Consider the following 19,291-nt stretch of genomic DNA (forward strand, 5'->3'; position numbering starts at 1 on the left):
GGTCCCGTGATGTCAAGCTTGCGCGAACACACTCTCAGTCCTTTAGCTAATCATCTATGCAAAACCACGCGCTTGCGTGACAACGTTAAATGTTTTACCAAATTAAGGAAACGGTGCGCAGCGCAAGAGAAACCGGCCTATACGCAAGAGAAACCGGCCATTACAGTTGTCTCAACACGTAAACTGGCCTCTACAATGGCCGCAACAAGTAACCACCGCACCATAAAGAACAATGCTCGATACTGTCAGCTGCAGATGACAAAAAGCCGGCTTTACTGTGCCAGCTGATCGTGATTGATGACGATAACAATTGGCTAAACGATCAATAATTTAGCACAGATCCCGCCACGGTGGTCTAGTGGCTAAGGTACTGGGCTGTTGACCCGCAGGTCGCGGGATCAAATCCCGGCTGCGGCGGCTGCATTTCCGATGGAGGCGAAAATGTTGTAGACCCGTGTGCTCAGATTTGGGTGCACGTTAAAGACCCCCAGGTGGCCGATATTTCCGGAGCCTTTCGCTACGGCGTCTCTCATATTAATATGGTGGTTTTGGGACGTTAAACCCCACATATCAATAATGTAGCCCAGCCATGGTTACTCGAGACATGTGTTGGATAGTAGTAGTAGTCATTTTGAGGTAATAAAAACAAATACTCGGTCTGCACCACAAACATAACAGGTAATGCAAATTAGAAAAAAAATGAACAGGGCAGACAAGGAGTAGAAGTAGTCACTGGGTATTTACGTGCCAAATTCAGTATACGGTTTCGAGGCACCCCGAAGTGGGCGACTCCATTTCGACGGAAGCGAAAATGTTCAGATGCCCATGTGCTTTTATTTAGCCGCACGTTACTTGACCGCCAGATGATCAAAATGCCGGGAACCTTTCACTACGGCGTCTCACTAATCCATATCGTGGTTTGCCCCAACGCGGTGGTCTATAGTGGCTAAGGATCTCGCGACCTGTTGACCCACAGGTCGCGAGATCAAATCCCGGCTGCGGCGACTGCATTTCCGGTGGAGGCGGAAATGTTGTAGGCCCGTGTGCTCAGATTTGGGCGCACGTTAAGGAACCCCAGGTGGTCGAAATTTCCGGAGTCCTCCACTACGGCGTCTCTCATAATCATATGGTGCTTTTGGGACGTTAAACTCAAGATATCAATCAATCAATCATATCGTGGTTTCAGTTCGGGACGCAAAACCCCAGCAATTATTTTGAGTGTTTGGGACCACGGATTACATTTGATGTGAGCGTATGGGCACAGGAAGGGGGGCCGCAAAAGGGGCACTTGCCCCCCTCAAGCCACACCAGCAGTTGCTCTCTCCCAATCTACACCAGAGCTCACCCCTATACGCTCAAAATTTGCTTTTTTGATGGACTATGTTCGCAAGTGTGAACGTAGTCTCTAGTTCAAGATGGATGGGCGTTCTGCAAGTGCTTAAACTTTGGCCCGGTGGCTGACTAGTTTCGTGTGACAGACACACACACAGAAAGAAAGGAAGAAAGAAAGACGTATACTTCCGTGTTCAAGTGTCTTAAAAAAAGAATATCGTCTTAAAAAACGCCGCAATCACGACGTCATCCACTGAGTACACAGCGATATATATATTTTTTTCTAGGGCCGTTTTCTAGCCTCTTGGGCGCCGGCTTGTCAGGCCGATAACTGCCGCCGCAGCCCGGCCATGAGGGCTGGCCTGTCTCCCATACAGACGGCCGTTATCGGCGGAAAGCTCTGCCCAGCGCGACCAAGGCACAGGCGATTAGATAGGCGGGACGCCGAAAAAAACAATCGCCGCCCGCTACGGCAGCCCTGAAGCCGCGCCCTCGAAGCGACGACTGAGATAACTCGCCAAGTACAGTAGGATCTCGCGGTGCTAATCAGTGTCAGCCATGCGCGGCAGCTTGGAGGCATTAGTAGCGCTTACTAAAGCGCCATCAACTTTGAAAATTGTAGCGCTACGCAGACGAAAACCGCGGCTTGAGAAAAAAATTAAAATACAAAGCAGAAATAAAGACAGATTAGCTCGCGAACTACCATACGCGTAATTCATCGAGCAGAAATGCGACACGCGCTTAAGAACCACATCTGCATACGTGATTGCGTGCCAGTAACTTTGATTGACTATTATTGATTGATTATTATTGATTGGCGTTATTATAGCACTTTTGTGAAGCAGTTTAGATGATTGATATGTAGGGTTTAACGTTCCAGCCCCCCCCCCCCCCCCATATGATTATGAGAGACGCCGTAGTGGAGGGCATCGGAAATTTAGACCACCTGTTAACGTGCACCCAAATATCTGAGCACGCGGGCCCACAGCATTTCCGCCTCCTTCGGAAGTGCAGCCGCCACAGCCGGGATTCATGCCGCGACTTGCGGGTCAGCAGCCAAGTACCTCCGCCACTAGACCACCATGATGGGCCACCAGTAAACTTGAGGTGCTAAGCACAATGTGATAGCCTACACGAATACCCCCCCCCCCCCCCCTCTGCCCACATTTTCTCCATGATTGCGTATGCGTTTGCTGCCTCTTATTGATAGAAAATGCAACGCGCGTAGTTTCTATAAAATTAGTTGGAATGAGTGCCGGCCCTGCCATGCGCTTCTGTGCTTGTCGAATGCAGCGCTAAAATTTTTTCAAAGTTTACGTGTATCACCCATTAGCCCCGCAACGTATTTTGTTAGGTGTCATTAAGAAAATGCAATGTATTTACTGCTCGTCAACGCCCCTAACAGCGGGGCTGTTAAGCTTTTCATTATGTCAGTTCACGTCACCGAAAAAGAAAAAGAAAGAAAAACTGTCATCAGGAATAGATATAAGCCACGGAAAGCAGGCAATCCTAGTCGAATCCCGAATGAGGCCAGCGACGCCAAGCCCCGGAAGGCACTAATTATTACCGACAGTGCCAATCCCAATTAAGTCTAGTTAGGCCCAGTTAGTGCTAATTAGGATCACTTTGATTAGGACTACATAAGTTGTGCGATCGAATAAAGCTCACAACAGGAACACGAGTTTCCCTATGCCCAATTATTACAATTAAGACTAATTAAAACCTAATATAGATTAAGTCAAGCCGGGACTCTGGTAGATGCGCTGGGACTCAGCCTGGCGCCTATAGTGAAAGCTGTGCCCATTTTGTAAAAAACAAAATCTTTTTTTCCCAAGTCACATACCGTGTACGTCATATTTTTGTAGTTTGTTGCAGGAGAGACTTTTTTTTTTTTTTTTGCAAGCTCGGGGTGCGGTCTTGCATATTAAACGGCTCTATACGGTATCCACGAAAAGCAGTCTGACACAGCACGATAACACCAGACAGAGAAACAAGCAGGTTCAAACAAAAAGCAAGGAAGAGACTGATTGCGAAATGTGACGTATTTTCTCGCTTAAAAAATTGTAGCGTACATTTGACGAGGACAAGGCAGTTTTGTTTACCGTATTTTCTAGCGTGTAACGAGCCCCCGGCATAAAACCACAATAATACGTGTGGTTTTACTTCCCAAAGCTAACATGTGATTACGAAGAGACGCCGTAATGAAGGGCTCCGGAAATTTCGACTATCTGGTGTTCCTTAACGTGCCCCGGCATCACGGAGTAAACGGGCCTCTGCCACTTCGCCTTAATCGAAATGCGACCGCTGCAGTGGGGATCGAACCGCAGACATTCGGGTTAGAAGACGAGCCACCCTGGCCACTGATCCCACCGAGGCGGACGCACAGAACATAACACACGCCGCTATGTACAATAATTGAATATGTTTCACAAAGACGCCCCACCTATCACTCGCACAATCAGCCGTGCAAGTTGATTTCGCACCTTTACAGAAAAAAAAAGGCCCCACTAAGTATGCTCTGACATTGCAAATACTGTTTACACTCAACTCTCAGCTTCAACCGTCGCTGCGAACTAGCTCCCTTGCATAGCAGTCAAACCTTGTCGTGAAGCCACCTTGCTCGTTGAAATCGACGCGCAGCCCGCTTCCCTAGCACCGCATTCTCGTTATTTCGTGAGTGCGTTATACGCGAGTAAATGCGCCATCAAACTGAAAGCGACAATACTCGGATAAATGCGGTATTTACGGTGAAGCACGACGAGACAAAATATGATTCGGCAGGATATTTATTTAAATACCCCCAATGTCATTTGTGGCGTTACAAAGAGAAGTGGTGTTTCGAGTCAGAAATCAGGCATTCACTTGAACCCAGCGACACTGGCACAGATCCGTAATATCCACTCAACGCGAAATATCAATTTCTTCTACCGTCAATGTTTTATGCTAAATCGGAGTTCTGTCTAATTACACGCACCGATGCCCAATTATATGTGCCGCGATTGATTACTGTTGGCGGCAGACACGAGCAATGTATGCCGTTCAACATGAACACCTTCGACTGGTGAAGAACGCTCACAGAGTGGCTCTCATACCAGGATTCAAATGCTTATTGGGTCGCCGGTCGTGCGTAAGTTTTTCTAGTTTCGATGCAACGCAACTGACGACAAAGTTGTCCAACATTTCATCAACTCCGACCCACCGATTCAACCAGTACTAATCAATTTCCATTTTTCGACACATTCCGAATGGTTCACCGTCAAACGGCATTCAGATTTACACTCTAAGCCGAAATTCGGCAAAGTTGGACTAACTGCAGTCGTTAAACCAATGGACGAACGGTTCGTCCAACAGGGACTAAATGTGTGATAATGCGTGTCTTGCGCAAACGCCCGGCAATGAAGGGACCAACGGGCAGGGCAACTGCGCCGCGATCGCCTCCTGTCGATGCTGCACTGCAATGCTCGGCGTGGTTGGCGATCATGAAAACAAGTTAAATAGGCTATACGCCACTGTGAAAGTGAAGCACTATGAAACGAATAGAAGATGTTATTAGAGGAAAGTAGTACAACACGCTGTCAGCGCACACAGCAAGTGCCCTCGCGTTTCCACCATGCCGGCACGGGCGAGCCGAAGCCAAGTGAAAGTCTCCGCAAACACGGGCAATGCCGAGAACTCGCTTTAATGTGCTGAATAAGTTCGAACTACGGTGAACACTGACAATGCTAATAAAGGTAAGCTGTTCATCAGCGGTCGTGTACCCACACAGTGACCACAAGTTCAAAGCGATATATAGGAAAAGTAGGCTTCGTACGTCATCGGTATCAAGCGGGCTGCCGGTGTGAGTGCATTGCCGGCACAAGCGAAGGAAACGTCGCGTACAAGTTCACAAAAATAATAGCTCAGGCAAACTTATGTCTTTTTATCCATGCGACAATCGTTATCAAAAATCCAACGTGTAGGCGATCGCGGATACGACTAATCGTGCGGCCAGCGGTACACAGGTTTTGCCTTACGAGCACGATGAAAGAACCGTGCCTGCGAACGGTCTCGTCGCTGTAAGTATGCAGATATCTACATCACTCCGTAAGACGCAGCGAACATGGGGCACTTACCTATTGTTCATTTGTGACTATAAAATAACGACGACGAAAATTTCACGCGAGCCGCATGTTGCGATCGCCGGCGGTCGTTTAGCCGTACTCGTCGTAAGCCTAGCGACGCCGTCGGCAAGCCGACACGGTATGGCATCGGCGGGGCGCCTGCGGCTGCTTCGCCGGCTTTCCCGCACAAGAGCCGCTGCTATGTTTGTGTTTGCGGACTCGTGTGCCAGCACTGCGAACGCTGGTTCGGCCGACATGATCGAATACCAGCTGATAATTCGTAGTCTCGGGCTGGAAGCATGTTGAATATTAGATGGATCCATACTAAAAGATCGGTGCGCATCGGTGCTACGAATTAGCCGATGTAAATTTTCGCGTTACGGTATCAATGTTTATTGTTTTTTTAAGCCGAGTAAGAGTCGCCCACTGGCACTAGAAGGGAGGTCAAAATACTGTGCTATATATACCCGAGAGTCTGTTCTCTGTAGTACAGCGCGGGCAGTCAGTGTTTGCGGTGTTTTACTTTGAAATAATAGTGCGTATGTATGTGTGTGTGTGTGTGTGTGTGTGTGTGTGTGTGTGTGTGTGTGTGTGTGTGTGTGTGTGTGTGTGTGTGTGTGTGTGTGTGTGTGTGTGCGTTGCATGAATAACATACTATGATCTTCAGTGCTGATTAAATTGGAATAAACGTAAAATATACTGCACAAACGCAGTGTCGCCATTTTTTTTTTTTTTGCCATTGGTCCAGACGGTTCAACTGTTAGTCCCGCTGGATCATTCTACTGGGGCCAACATTTAAACCAAGTGGAGTAAGTGCTTGGGGTAACAGTTGAGCCGTTGCAGTTACTCCCGCAGTTAGTCCAAAATTGGTTCAAAATCTGTGGCAGCGCATTTAGACCCCTAAAGGACCAATGGCATACCCCACTTTAGTCTTTTTCGGCTTAGAGTGTACAGCTGAGCACCTGTAAACCTAGGCGTGTCGTGCATACAACACGCAGAGCCAGAGCCTATAGCCAGTCATTTTTTTTTTCTTAAACGGGTGTTAACTACTCTATATTCGCGTGTGTGTTAGTATGTGTGTGTGCCCCGCCGCGGTGGTCTAGTGGCTAAGGCACTCGGCTGCTGACCCGCAGGTCGCGGGATCAAATCCCGGCTGCGGCGGCTGCATTTCCGACGGAGGCGGAAATGTTGTAGGCCCGTGTGCTCAGATTTGGGTGCACGTTAAAGAACCCCAGGTGGTCGAAATTTCTGGAGCCCTCCACTACGGCGTCTCTCATAATCATATGGTGGTTCTGGGACGATAAACCCCACATATCAATAAATTAGTATGTGTGTGCGTATACACCAAAAATAGATATTCTAAGTGGTACGGACGGCAACTTGCAACATTAAAAATTTTCGGGTGTAGCATGAGCAGTCCCTTTAACCCCCCCCCCCCCCCTCTCTCTTATCATTTTGGCTACGCCAGTGCAGAGAACCGCCATCGCAGCACTTTAGCTGCAGATGAGCGGCTTCACGCGTTGCCGATGGACAATTTTCTCGCGAGAAGACGGTTAAGAATTCTTACGCGCTGAAACAGGGGTCGCAGTGCACGGGGCGAGCTACCGCGGTACACCGAGACGGAGCGTTATCGACTGTACGTACGCAATGCCTTTATCGGACGGTGTCCAAACAGCTCAGCCATGTGCGATTCGGATGGCCGAGAACCTGCTTGCGCCGAGAAGAACTCGCACGTGCAACGATTACGCGTGGAAATGTTCCACCACTAGCTCAGAACGTATCGAAACGAGCGACATCCCAGATGCCTGCCTCCTTTCAAAAACGAGGCGTTTAGCGTAACGCAAGCGAACGTGAAATCGTATGCTGCAGCCTATGAGTAAGTCAGTCACCAATGGCCTAAAAGTGAAGCAATTGATATTGTTTGTTTGATTTTTTTTTTTGCGTTCTGTGCATGTGTGGGCGCGTGCGTGCTATAACGGAGGAACGTAGGGCTTCAAAGCGGTATTGCTTTGAACGGGTCGCGAGAGCAGTTATAAGTGGAGCGGCAACAAGCCGCATAAAACAATCCCGTTCCAGAATCATAAAATCAAAGACTGGGTACGTTGCATGCAAATCCCAAGCCACTCTCCGCGCAGGTGTGTGAGCCAGTGGGTGTGTGTGTGATAGCGGGAAGGGCAATGAATTAACTATTTCTGCAGCCGGAAAATTTTCGATTTCGAACGTCTTTTCTCCCGGCGGTCGCCTACCGCTGGATGCCTTCTTCATGCTAACCAATTTAAATATTCGGGAGTGCCTCTTACGCAAAATTTGGCATGACATACACACATAGACAATATCTGTTTGAAAGCGAACCAAAGATTAGGTTTCTTAAGGCAAAAACTACATCAAGCTAAGCGAGATATACAACTTGTAGCTGACAAAACCGCCGTTAGACCACTACTATAATATGCCTCAGTCGTGTGTGGAGTCCTCATCAAGACAGCCCGAAAACAAAATTAGAAAAAGTTCAACGCCGAGCCGTCCGCTTCATATGCACGAATTACCACCGGTTAGATTCTGTCACACAGATGGTGGAGTCCTGTGAACGGGAGTCACGTGAGGCACGAAGACAAAAAAAAAAAAAAAACCGGTTGAAAGCTTTTTCAGAACACTGCAAGGGCAACTAAAAAATAACAGATATTTACTTAAAAGTGCCAGGGAAATGAAGCAGTCAGGTTAATCACGACTGTGTTTCAGTGCCGTGCTCTTATCGCAGTGATGTGTTTCGTTGTTTTTTTTTTTTTTTTCAGCTGCGATTGAGCTCTCGAATACGTTGCCAGGCATTGTAGTAAATGCAAGCGATCTTTGCCAATTCGAAAAATTGTTGAACACGTATTTGAGTCATTGAGCTTCCAGATGATAAGCCTGCATGTTTTCTTGATTTGAGTTTTTCTTTCCTTTTCTCTCAGCCCTGTTTAGGTCTTGAAATGCGTAGCCAGGCATTGCTATAAATGCGGGCAGTGTTTGCCGATTTGATAAAGTGTTACGCATGTATTTTGATTGATTGCGCTACTACCTGGCATAGCTGTATATTGCTTGGTTTGTATTTGGTTGTACCCGCTCTGTAAGAGCCCTCAAGAGAGGGCTGACAGTATTATTAAATTGAAAAAAAATTCAAAATGCTTGCAGCGGCCAACAGATGAAAGGAAAATGACAAAAACTAACACAGCGTCGAAGTGACACTATTTTCGCTATGGTACCTTCCTTTTGTCGTCAGTATTTAATGTCGTCAGCTTGACAGCGCTGGCATTCGTAAAAGAGTCGCGTGCAATCGCCATTGCAGCGAATACGGACAGCCATGCGGGCGAAAGCGCGCAGTCATCAACCTGCACGATCCCGCAGTTACCACACAAAGTTTTTGCGAAGTGTAAAGAGAGAAAGAGAAAACAAAGACGCTGACGAAATATTGCGCAACAAACCCTCCCCTCCCCCTTTCCTGTGCGTTCGTGACACCACGACCAGGCGGTAGGCTTAGCAGAACGTTCTTTTACCCACACATCACACTAAAAGACAGGCTCGCATGAAACACACACAGTCCACGTTCAGTACGAAAGACGAACAACTTAAAGACAAAACCGTATATATACGTATGTAAAGCATAGACAAACAGAAAAATTATTTAAAAAAAATGAAGACTAGAAAGCTCGGGAAAGGGCCGCCCACTCACCTCGGACAAATACGCTCGACGATCGCCTCTATTTTGGCAATCTCCTTATCGGTCATGCCTTCGGCACAGTCACACCGCACAAAACAACGGGCAGCACAGGACAGGTGACCACCAACGGCGGGCTTTAGCGCGACGGAAAGTTTCCGAAACACAGGACAACAAAAGGGGGACAAAAGGGGGGCAGGCTCGGAACAGTAACGACAGTCACGGCAGTAGCAACAGTCACAACGGAAGCGGCAGCCAGAAAAACACTTGAACCGGTTATTCCAGGTAGCTGGACGAAGTGTTCCAACGAATCACACGAGTCCACATTCGCGCTTTCGAAGCTATAGCTGGTCAGTGCCGGCCAGCACGCGGGAGGCGGTTGTCTTCGACGACGCTGGGCCGAACGCACTTCACACCACGTGGTCACTTCTTTCGGCAGCCGCGAGAGGCGCTAGTGGTAGGAGACACCCACGACGACTATTAGCAGGAGCACATCACGATTTGCGACATTTGTAAAAAAAAAAAAACACGTGACACCAAGAGACGTTTAGCAACACAACACGGCAGCAAAACGCTATTAGAAGCAGCGAGTGCGATTCCAAAATGTGGAACGATACGTAACGACAGGAAAAAAAAAGAGCGACGATCAGTCGTCGAAGATAGGCGAGACCACACAGAACCACAATCGACAAAGGGGGGCGTAAGGCCTTTCAACAGTAGCCGTCACACGTCGATGGAACGCGATTGATAATCGGTGTCCCGGGCGACAGCGCGCCGTGTTAACTCGTGATCGCTCGAGACAATGGGGCCAGAGATAAGGGGAAGAGATAAAGGTACACAACAGGCGCGGGCGTTCGGCACGAGGGGTGCGATATCCGAATAACAAGAGAGCTCAGCTCCACTGAGAAAAAAAACAAAGCCTCCCGAAGAATAAGCACTCGGGTCCACCACGTACGCAAGGTTCGGAAGTCACTGTTCCGGCGGGGGCACGCACGACGTGATTCGAGATGGGCGCCACAACTGTCAATCACACATCACACCATTTCCTCGACCAAGGGGGGCGGACATTGGACACGAAACTGAGTCGTCGACGCGTGAACGAAGCCGACTTAGAGCAAAACACGCGGTGAAGCCGTCGGTTGGCGACGTTAGCGGTTTGCCGGACGAGACTGGCCGCGTCAGCGAGGGTTCGCGGGCGGCCGATAAGAACGCCAGCTGATAAGACGAGCGAGGGAAAGGATGAGGTGGAGAAGGAGAGAGGGGGAGGCTCTCGGTCGAGCGGCGCTATCGCAGCACTCGTGGGCATGCCTGCGAACTCAAGTGTGTGTGCGCCGCCGTTATCAGACAGAGAGAAAGAAGGACGAGCGAGCGAAACGCAAAATCTAAATAGGAACAAAGCAAAGAACGAAGCCTCGACGCCAGCGAGAGCGATAAGACCGAACAAGCACTTGTTGCCAGATTCGCGCGCGGCCGGTCACGACCCCCCTCCCCCTGTTCTCCCGGCTCGAGCCGCGAGTCCGAAAGGGCAACCCGCCCTCCTGGACAGCTTTCGCAAACGCTATACGGGAACCGGGGGCCCCGGCGAGCACCTCAAGTTTCACTTTCACGACTTGCACCGGCAACGCGCGCCGAAAACGGCGGCCCTGACTCGAAGTGATATGTTGCGATATAGGCGAGCTGGTTCTTTCCTGTTAAAACGTTCCTACACTGCGCGAAATGACCAGTACTCGAGTGAGACTTAGACAAGTGTTGTTCGGTGCGTTTTCTGACACAAAGTTTCGGTCATTTCGCGCAATTTAAGAACGTTTTAACACCGCGCAGTACCTTCATTAGCCCGGGTGGCAATCGCGACCGGAGGATTTCTGCAAGGATTCGTGACCCAATCCAGAACTTGATAATAATACCGAGTTACCTTTTGAAGCGTTCACTGATAATGATTATCTGAATGATGAAAACTATGTATCTTTCTCTTTTTAGTAATGCAGCACCAAATCTCGACAATGCACTTGATTTAAATTCTGTAGTTGCGATTTAGATTGTCCTTTATTTTTTTTGTTCTATGTTCAACTGTTTTACCATGTTTTCATTGCTTGAAATTTCCATGTATTAGTGTTAAACTGTGAAATGCCTTTCTACTATGTCCCACTGCTTGGTCTTTCAACCACAGTAAACTGTAAATACAAATAAAAATAATACGTGGGGTTTCACGTCCCGAAACCTCACATGGTTATGAGAACATCTTCGTGGAGGGCTCCGGAACTTTCGCCCATCTGGCGTTTTCAACACGCGCTGACGTCACACAGATAACGGGCCTAAGATGTGGACGGCCAACGTCAATGCGCTATATAGTTTACAGAACACATGATCAAGTCAGCGCACCAGATCGAGGAAGAACGGAAACACGGGACGGCTAGCTGCCACCATGTATACTCTGCGTGTTCACACATATACACACACCCACACGGGTGAAACCCGCCCACAGGAAACCGCTTGATTTTCGGCTTGTTTCGGGAAAAAAAAGCGGATACCACACATGTGAACGCTGCAGTGCCACCGTATTGCCGCGATGCGCTACGTAGTACGGTCGTATTCGTGCAAACGCAGCTTGCACGTGCATGGGTTGGTTGCACAGCGAATAACACAAAACAAAGGACCAGGCTCGTACCCAGTAGCGTATCCCTTATCGTACAATAGACGGCCCTGTCCAATAGAGATGGAAAGACAAACAGACGCTTCGACCCACTCATCATCATTCGCTCCGTGGATATGCTGTGATATCTTTTTTTTTTTCATTTCTCGATAAAACACCCTCACCATCTGCATTGCGCCGGCAAGGGGGGAGGTGGGGGGCGCTGCTCCAGGAGATAAGGGCGAGGGCCTGTGTGACAACTGCGGGCTTTCTTCTTACACTATATGTACGCGCCGACGTCCAATATAGTGTTCCCCGCATTCGGCGGCACAGTTCCACATATTGGGAGTTCCGAATGATTACTCCTGTCTTTCTCTTCCTGAGGGCCATAGCGTTACGGTCACTTCTCCAGTTTCCGGCTATAAAGCGTGTAACATCCTCATTCCCGACTCCATGTAGAGGAACGGACGTTGTAGATAATAACCAGTTTTTCAAGGCATGTCAAGTGGTATTAACACGGTAGATAAATCCTCGGGGGAGAAGAGAGAGAGAGAGAAAGACAGAGAGCAAGGTTGAGTGAAAGACAGGGAGGTTAACCAGAAGAAAAATAATTATGGTTTGCTACCCTCGGGGAAGAAGCGAGAATTGCGGATCACGTGACAAAGACGTCATGGATTGAGCGAGTATAGGCGCGACCTCCCCACGCGTCCTCAGGGCAGACGGTGACCTCTTGTCTGGAACAACCATTTCATCCACCAGCGGTGGAGGATATAGCGGAATTTCGGGCAACCATGTGGACACACTGTAGCACTTGCTACGGCCAGGAGAGCGCGCTGGTGGTTTCATCGTCAGCAGCTGGTGTGACTACCAGCGGTACAAGCCACCAGAATAGTCTGGTAACACCGGTCTCGCCCTCCATTCGCCTCGTCCGTGCATGGGACGAGGCGAATTCGTCTCCTTCCTTCAAAGCGACCTCCTTCAAAGCGAAATACACCAGCGTTTTTAGAATTTTCGCCCCCATCCCAATGCCTTTAACGCAGCCATTAATCGAGCCTGCATCCTCCTCCTCAGCCACCAACCGCAAAACGCAGCGCGTGCGTCAAGCCGCCACGGCCGGCAATCGTCCCGACGGAAGCGCCAAGTTCACCATTCATATATGCATAAATATATTTTAAAAATGTGTGTATGAACGGTGAACTTCTGCGCTAAATATATTTTTAAAAAAATGGCTTGGAGTGGCCTTCACGAACGCATACTCTTATCTCATCGGGATGGCCAGCTCTCCTACATGCACTTACTGCAGTTGCGAAGAAACCATCGCGCACCTTCTGTGTGAGTGCACCTATTTCAACGCGCAAAGACAAGAACTCACTGCAGCACTGGATAGACTAGACGATCGGCCTTTGTCGGAACAAAGGATTCTGGGTCATTGGCCGAGCCCATCCTCAGCCCAGAAGGCTTTGAAAGCTTTGCTGCGCTTTTTGCGGACAACTGGCCTCAGAGACAGACTTTAGTGTCTTATACTCTTTGATGTTGCCTTTCCTCTGTCGCAATTTTTTTTTTGTAATTTCTCCCTCTCTTCGCAACATTTTTTTTAACATCTTTCATTGCCCTCACCCCTTTCCCCAGCACAGGGTAGCCAGCCGGTCTAAGAACTGGCTAACCTCCCTGTCTTTCCGCTTAAACTTTCTTCCTCCTCCATATTTTAAAAAGTTGGCCCCGTATCTGCAAATCTCGTTGAAAGACGATAGTTTTCCGGGTGGAGAGAGTGAACAAAACGTTTATTTGACGTTCTGCGTGAGAAAATCGGTGAATTGTACTCTGGAAGCGCTGCGTCAGAGAGTCTCGATCCGTGCAGCGAAGGCGAACGAGCGCATCGATGCACGTCAGACACGAGCGCTCTCTGGCAGTTATCTTCCAAATCGAAGGAAGGCGTGCGCGCCCGCGGAGTGAGATGCGCGCCTGTTTCGGAGGCGATAAGGCGTAGAACGCAACGCGACGGGCAGGTGCCACCACCGTGTCGTCTTACCAAAACGTTGGAAACACTTGCCTTTTTTGAGCATCGCGTTGCACTTTCAGCGCAGCGTGAAAGTGCAACGCGATGCTACGATCCTTATAATTACTGATGTATGTCTTTTCTAGTAAGAGACACACATAAAGAATACTGACGTGTTGTTATGGTGCCTCAGATATGCGCAATAATTGCCTTTTAATTGACAATCACACAAGTACGAACGCTGAAACTTGAGCAATATTGGTGGGCGCTGCGGATGGGGTTGGTCCGTTTGAAGTATCGTTTGGTGCCGTTAGGAAAATGGTTACCACTCACAGACAAATGCACAGACAGACAGACAGACAGACAGACAGACAGACAGACAGACAGACAGACAGACAGACAGACAGATAGATAGATAGATAGATAGATAGATAGATAGATAGATAGATAGATAGATAGATAGATAGATAGATAGATAGATAGACAGACAGACAGACAGACAGACAGACAGACAGACCAAAACTTTGACGTCGAAGGTCCCCAAGAAGTCTCTAAAAGTGGTGCTTAGCGGCGACGCTATATACATACACCACGACGAGTCGGCAATCTCGGCTACCGGCGCCGTGGGAAGCGGGGCATGTCGCGTGCAGACAGATAGAGACGCACCCGAGTTCTGGCAGCCAGCCAGGCTCCGGGAACGGCGCGGCTACGTCACTCACAAAGACGAAAGAAAGAAACGAGGACCGTTTAACTTCGGCGTGCACTCGAACATCGCCCGCACATACAAAGCAGCGCAGTTATAAATCACGCCTGGCCACCAAAATAAAATGCCCGTAGTCTCTTCAGTCGATGCCGTTCCGTGCAAGATGAACTGCTTGCTTTTCGCGTCAATAATAATTGTTGAGGCTTACACACCAAAGCCACGATGTAATTACGAGTGACACCTGTAGGACACCGGAAATTTAGACCATCTTTGATTCTATACAAGGGCATATAACCTTAAGAACACAAGCCCGCACATGTTGATTTCGGATCCATCGAAATGCGGTTGCCGATGCCGGGATTCAAACTCACGACTTACGGGTAAGCATTCGAGCACCTCAAGCTTTGGACTATACATTATGGCAGGCAATATGTTTGCAGCTGCATGTGTTCTGCGGAAGTATATAGTTTTCTTTCGTGTTTGATGATCGGTGCGAACACATACTACGCTAAGCTGGCTTCGAGAGCGGTTGGAATCGACGCACGGATTTCGGCGTATAGGAGAACGAAATACGGCAAACGGGAAACACGCAGTTGGCTTTGCGATCACCTGTCTCCATCGATCCATCTTTTCTTTTTCGTGATGCCACCTAGCGAAAAAAAAAGAAACAAAAACTTCCCCATCTCGGAGGCCTTTGTTCAATACCGTTTGTCCTGGCCCTTAACACAGCGCCTACGAAAAGGCAAATAGCAACGCAGGGTAACGGAAAAGAAAGATCACAGCATATCCACGGAACGAATGATGATGAGAAGGGCGCTTCCGTCCATCCGTTCGTTCTTGCTTCCGTCCATCCATGCGTCCGTCCGTCTGCCCATGCGTTCGTCCGTGCGTCAAAGAAACAGACGACGGGTGGACGGACGTACTCATTCACGGTTTGCCGATAAAACTATCCGAAGCTTCACCCCACTCATCATCATTCACTCCAAGGATATGCTGCGAGGTGGTTATACTACATACATGCATACATACAGGTGACGACCGACCCAGGCCTTATAAGGAGCTTCGCCCCTAAAAGGGCGGTTGCCGCTCAATTCCAATTGTTCGTAACAGATGGACAACCCGTATGCACCAGCCACCATTACGCATGCATCAATAGTATTGTTCTGCGTCTTATTTGAGTCACTTTTCTCCCACACTACTTCTCCTCCTGCATCCACTGCGGTGGATCAGTGGCAAAAGTGCTCGGCTGTAAATCCGAAGCTGACGGGTTCGATCCCGCCCGAGGCGGTCGCATTTTGGTGGGAGCGAAGTACTGCGCTATGTCAGTGAACGATAAAGAACACCATATAATCCAAATATCCGGAGTCCTCCCCCACGGCGTTACTTTATACGACTTCTCTCATAAACGTGTCTTGGTTTTGTGACGTAAGCCTCCCCCCCCCCCCCCCGATATCACTACTCCTCCCCCTTCCCCCTAAATTCACGCTGCCGAATCACGTGCTAACACCGAAAAGAAAACTTCGGCACCGTTTAAACTCGAAAACATTTAGAACCGAAATAGCCGTAGTCGCAGACAAAAACAATTAAGTGAAGCTTCAACAAGCCCGCCACACGGACCAGCGGTCAGAGGCACTGCGTCTAGTGAACCGACGCTGGCCCCCCAAAATATAGAAATCAGCGAGACAGCGTTGACGAACGGCAGACCACACCTGTACCTAAAGCAGTTGCCCCCCCCCTCCCTCCCAGCGAATCACTAACGCGTACTCCCATAGACGTGCAAGGGGGAAAAAAACATGCATCATCCGTCCAACAGTCGCTGTACTACAATGAACCTGGGGTCTGAGCATCGCGAGCGAGGGTCTTCGCAGAGAAGCCCTTCGAAGTCGTGCTCCGTGCGCGCACTTGAGCGGGCGACCCCAATCACTCGAGCGGGTAGAGAGGCGCGTTATTTCGGGACACCCAAATGGTTTCTCGGAGCCGGCTGCTTTCGATGGAGTGGCACGCGGGATGACGAAAAAAAGTACAGTAATAGTATGAAGCAGGCCCGAAGCCAAGCACCCTCCTCTACCAAATTCAAATAGAGAAGGTGCGTTTTACGAAAGTAAAAAAATAATAATAACAGAAGTTTTTTTTTTTTTCTAAGCCTCACACAAGTGCATCGATCCTCCCCGAAAAACATTCCTGGCTACGGGACTGGTAAGAAGAGAGAGAGAAACAGAGCTAGAGGGGAAGAGAGTGTGCAGCAATAACTTGCAGATCACCGATGCTCACACGTCACAGCTCATACTACTATTCGACGCATGCACTTCAGATGAAGCGTGCAGCTATGCAGTACTAAACCGCTGTTTGGACGGCGCTGGAGTAAGAACGCCCGAATTTTGTTACGAACTGCCGGCATATATGTGGCTGTTTCTGCAAACTTATACGGCTGGTCAAGTAAGCTATACAGTGCGATTAAGCATTTATCGCATACAGGTTGACTGACGTGGGAAGTCGTAGACTTACATAGTGTAAGACAGCCAATGCGGTGTCACGTCAATTGCAAAGAATTTCCAAATTACACGTATTATATTCATTTTCGAATGATTTCACATTCATGCACAACGGTTACCTAATACGAGCGCTCTGTTGGTCGAAATATGACCACGAACGCTGAAGCTGACGTCAACGAACAGGTGCTGGCTAGCGCCACGGCGCTCGTAGGTTACGGCCCTAGCGGCAGAAGGTACGAACTAGACGCAGGCGCTAGAGAGGGGCTATCTGGACAGGTCACGAGTACAGCAGGTCGTGGTCACGGTGCCCGGCTGCTTACCCGGAGGTCGCGGGTTCGACCCCAGCCACGACAGTCGCATTTCATTGTAGGCGAAGTGTTAGAGCTCCGTGTACTGTGCAACGTCAGTGCAATAAGTTAATGAAACACCACATGGTCGAAATTTCCGGAGCCCTTCACAAGGGCGTCTATCGCAATCAAATCGCGGTTTCGGGACGTTCGACCCCAGATATTACCATCATTATCTCAAATAAAATGGGTCATTCCGCCTTTTCACGTGCCGTCAGTGATGCTGGTCGCGCGGGAACGGGTAACGGAAGCTACTTTATCAATAATTAACAAAGCTTTGTAAGCATATCAGGCTGCCTGTAATTAGGAATCTGAACACACCTCTCGGTAACAGCCGCATCAACAGTTGAATATCGAAAAAAATGCGATTATTGTCGGTAGTGTGACGCGGCAAAAAAAAAAAAGAGCCCGCGAAATCGAAACTTTACACTCCCACCGCACACAGAGGATGCCTGCTTCGGTATTAATGTTGTTTCCTCACCGAAAAATCTCAACGACACGTATGACACATAGCCAATAATCTCGTATGATCATACGGGAACGCATACGCTTCACATCAGTTTGTATTAGATTATTAGGTGCGAGGCATTATACGTCGAACGAGAACTTTCGATAAGGTTATCGTTAATAAATCGACAACTCATAAAGGCCAAACCTCGACTGCGGCTTGCTTCCTTCACCAGAAATACACAAGCACCTCTTCTAGCGTGACATCCCAATGTATTCGTGGTAAGCAGAATTTTTTTCCTTTCCTGTATGGTCAAAAAAGCCCATGTCTGGGTGCTGGCACTTCCTCGCGCTAAGCGGAAACCACCTTCGTAAACAGCGGCTGCAGCATTTCCGATGGAGGCGGAAATGTAGGCCCGTCTGCTCAGATTTGGGTGCACGTTAAAGGACCCAAGATGGTCGAAATTTCCGGTGCACTCCACCACGTCGTCTCTCATAAACATATGATGGTTTTGGGACGTTAAACCCGATATATCAATCAAATGAATCAACCTTCGCAAACACAAGTAAAAAATGATATCTTAAACGCAGTAAAGATAGGCCGCCCACGTGGGGCGATCGAACGCGGGAAGGCAAACACAGAACTAAGTTTCCAAAGCCGCGCAAATGTTTAAGCTCAGTGACTGCCCAAATGTTGAGCTATACATATAAATATAGCTAAAGCTGATTACGGCAGACTGTAATCGCTGAGCGTCCTGTAGCTATCGCCGAAAATGTGTACAGTGGACGGCACACATCCATGTTAGGCACGCGGGCTGCGTGTTTTGTGAGGACCTCGACAGAAGTTGCCCGAAAGAGTCCGTTTCCTGTTATGCTCTGAGAGCATGGATGAGGGTCACGGCGATGGCCCTTTATTGCTAAGCAAAACGTGCCTGGTAAATTACCAGTGGAGTTCTAAAAAGATTGTGCGCGCAAAACACGAGCGCAACAAATAAGCAATGATGAAAAAAAACTGGCCCTTTATCTGCATGCTTCACTCCAAAGGACGTCAAAAGACGATAGCGTGATATAAGGATGTCATCTGGCAGTAGTCTAGATAAACTAATATTTTTATTTTTTTTTTTGAACGCACAGCAACTGGTAGGTGGCAGCGTGTGTCGTTTTAGTGAAGCGTAGCCAAATGCCCACTTTTTCGTTCACAGCGTCACAGTCAGCGCAGCGTGATAAACACTGCGGTCTTTAGAATTCCGCATCTATTCATTTCCTAAATAAAGACACACACTACCTATTACTCACGTATTGCTGTTGTCTCAAATATGCGCAATATTTGCTTTTAGATTGACAGCGTTCACAAGTATGAGCGAAGTTAGCCACCATAACAAAAGGGTAGGCTTTGAGCACGGGTTTAAACTGACTCAGGTGGCTCAATCAACTGACAGACAGAAATACAGACCAACATTCTGCGTTGAAGTATTCTAACACCCGTCTTTAGACAAAAAGACGAATAACCTAACCGGACGACTCCTCATCAAACCACCGACTTCATCAAGAAAT

The 19,291-nt window shown here is 48.6% G+C and overlaps 1 protein-coding gene across 8 annotated transcripts in view; it reads right to left on the bottom strand.

Annotated features, from left to right (window-relative positions):
• Positions 1–19,291, bottom strand: part of LOC119164399 (CUGBP Elav-like family member 1-A) — a 646,479-nt gene that overhangs the window by 569,483 nt on the left and 57,705 nt on the right. For 2 of the 8 annotated variants that reach the window (XM_075871608.1, XM_075871604.1), the window contains exon 1: positions 9,139–10,290. The exons of 3 other annotated variants lie outside the window; for them this stretch is intronic. In XM_075871608.1, the coding sequence (XP_075727723.1) occupies positions 9,139–9,194 (56 nt within the window). In that variant the 5' untranslated portion in view covers positions 9,195–10,290. Of the gene's footprint in view, positions 1–9,138; positions 10,295–19,291 lie in introns of those variants that run through there. 3 more of the 8 variants (XM_075871603.1, XM_075871610.1, XM_075871609.1) reach the window with 3 other exon arrangements.

The sequence above is a fragment of the Rhipicephalus microplus genome, chromosome 8 (assembly GCF_043290135.1).
Source record: "Rhipicephalus microplus isolate Deutch F79 chromosome 8, USDA_Rmic, whole genome shotgun sequence".
NCBI lineage: Eukaryota > Metazoa > Arthropoda > Arachnida > Ixodida > Ixodidae > Rhipicephalus > Rhipicephalus microplus.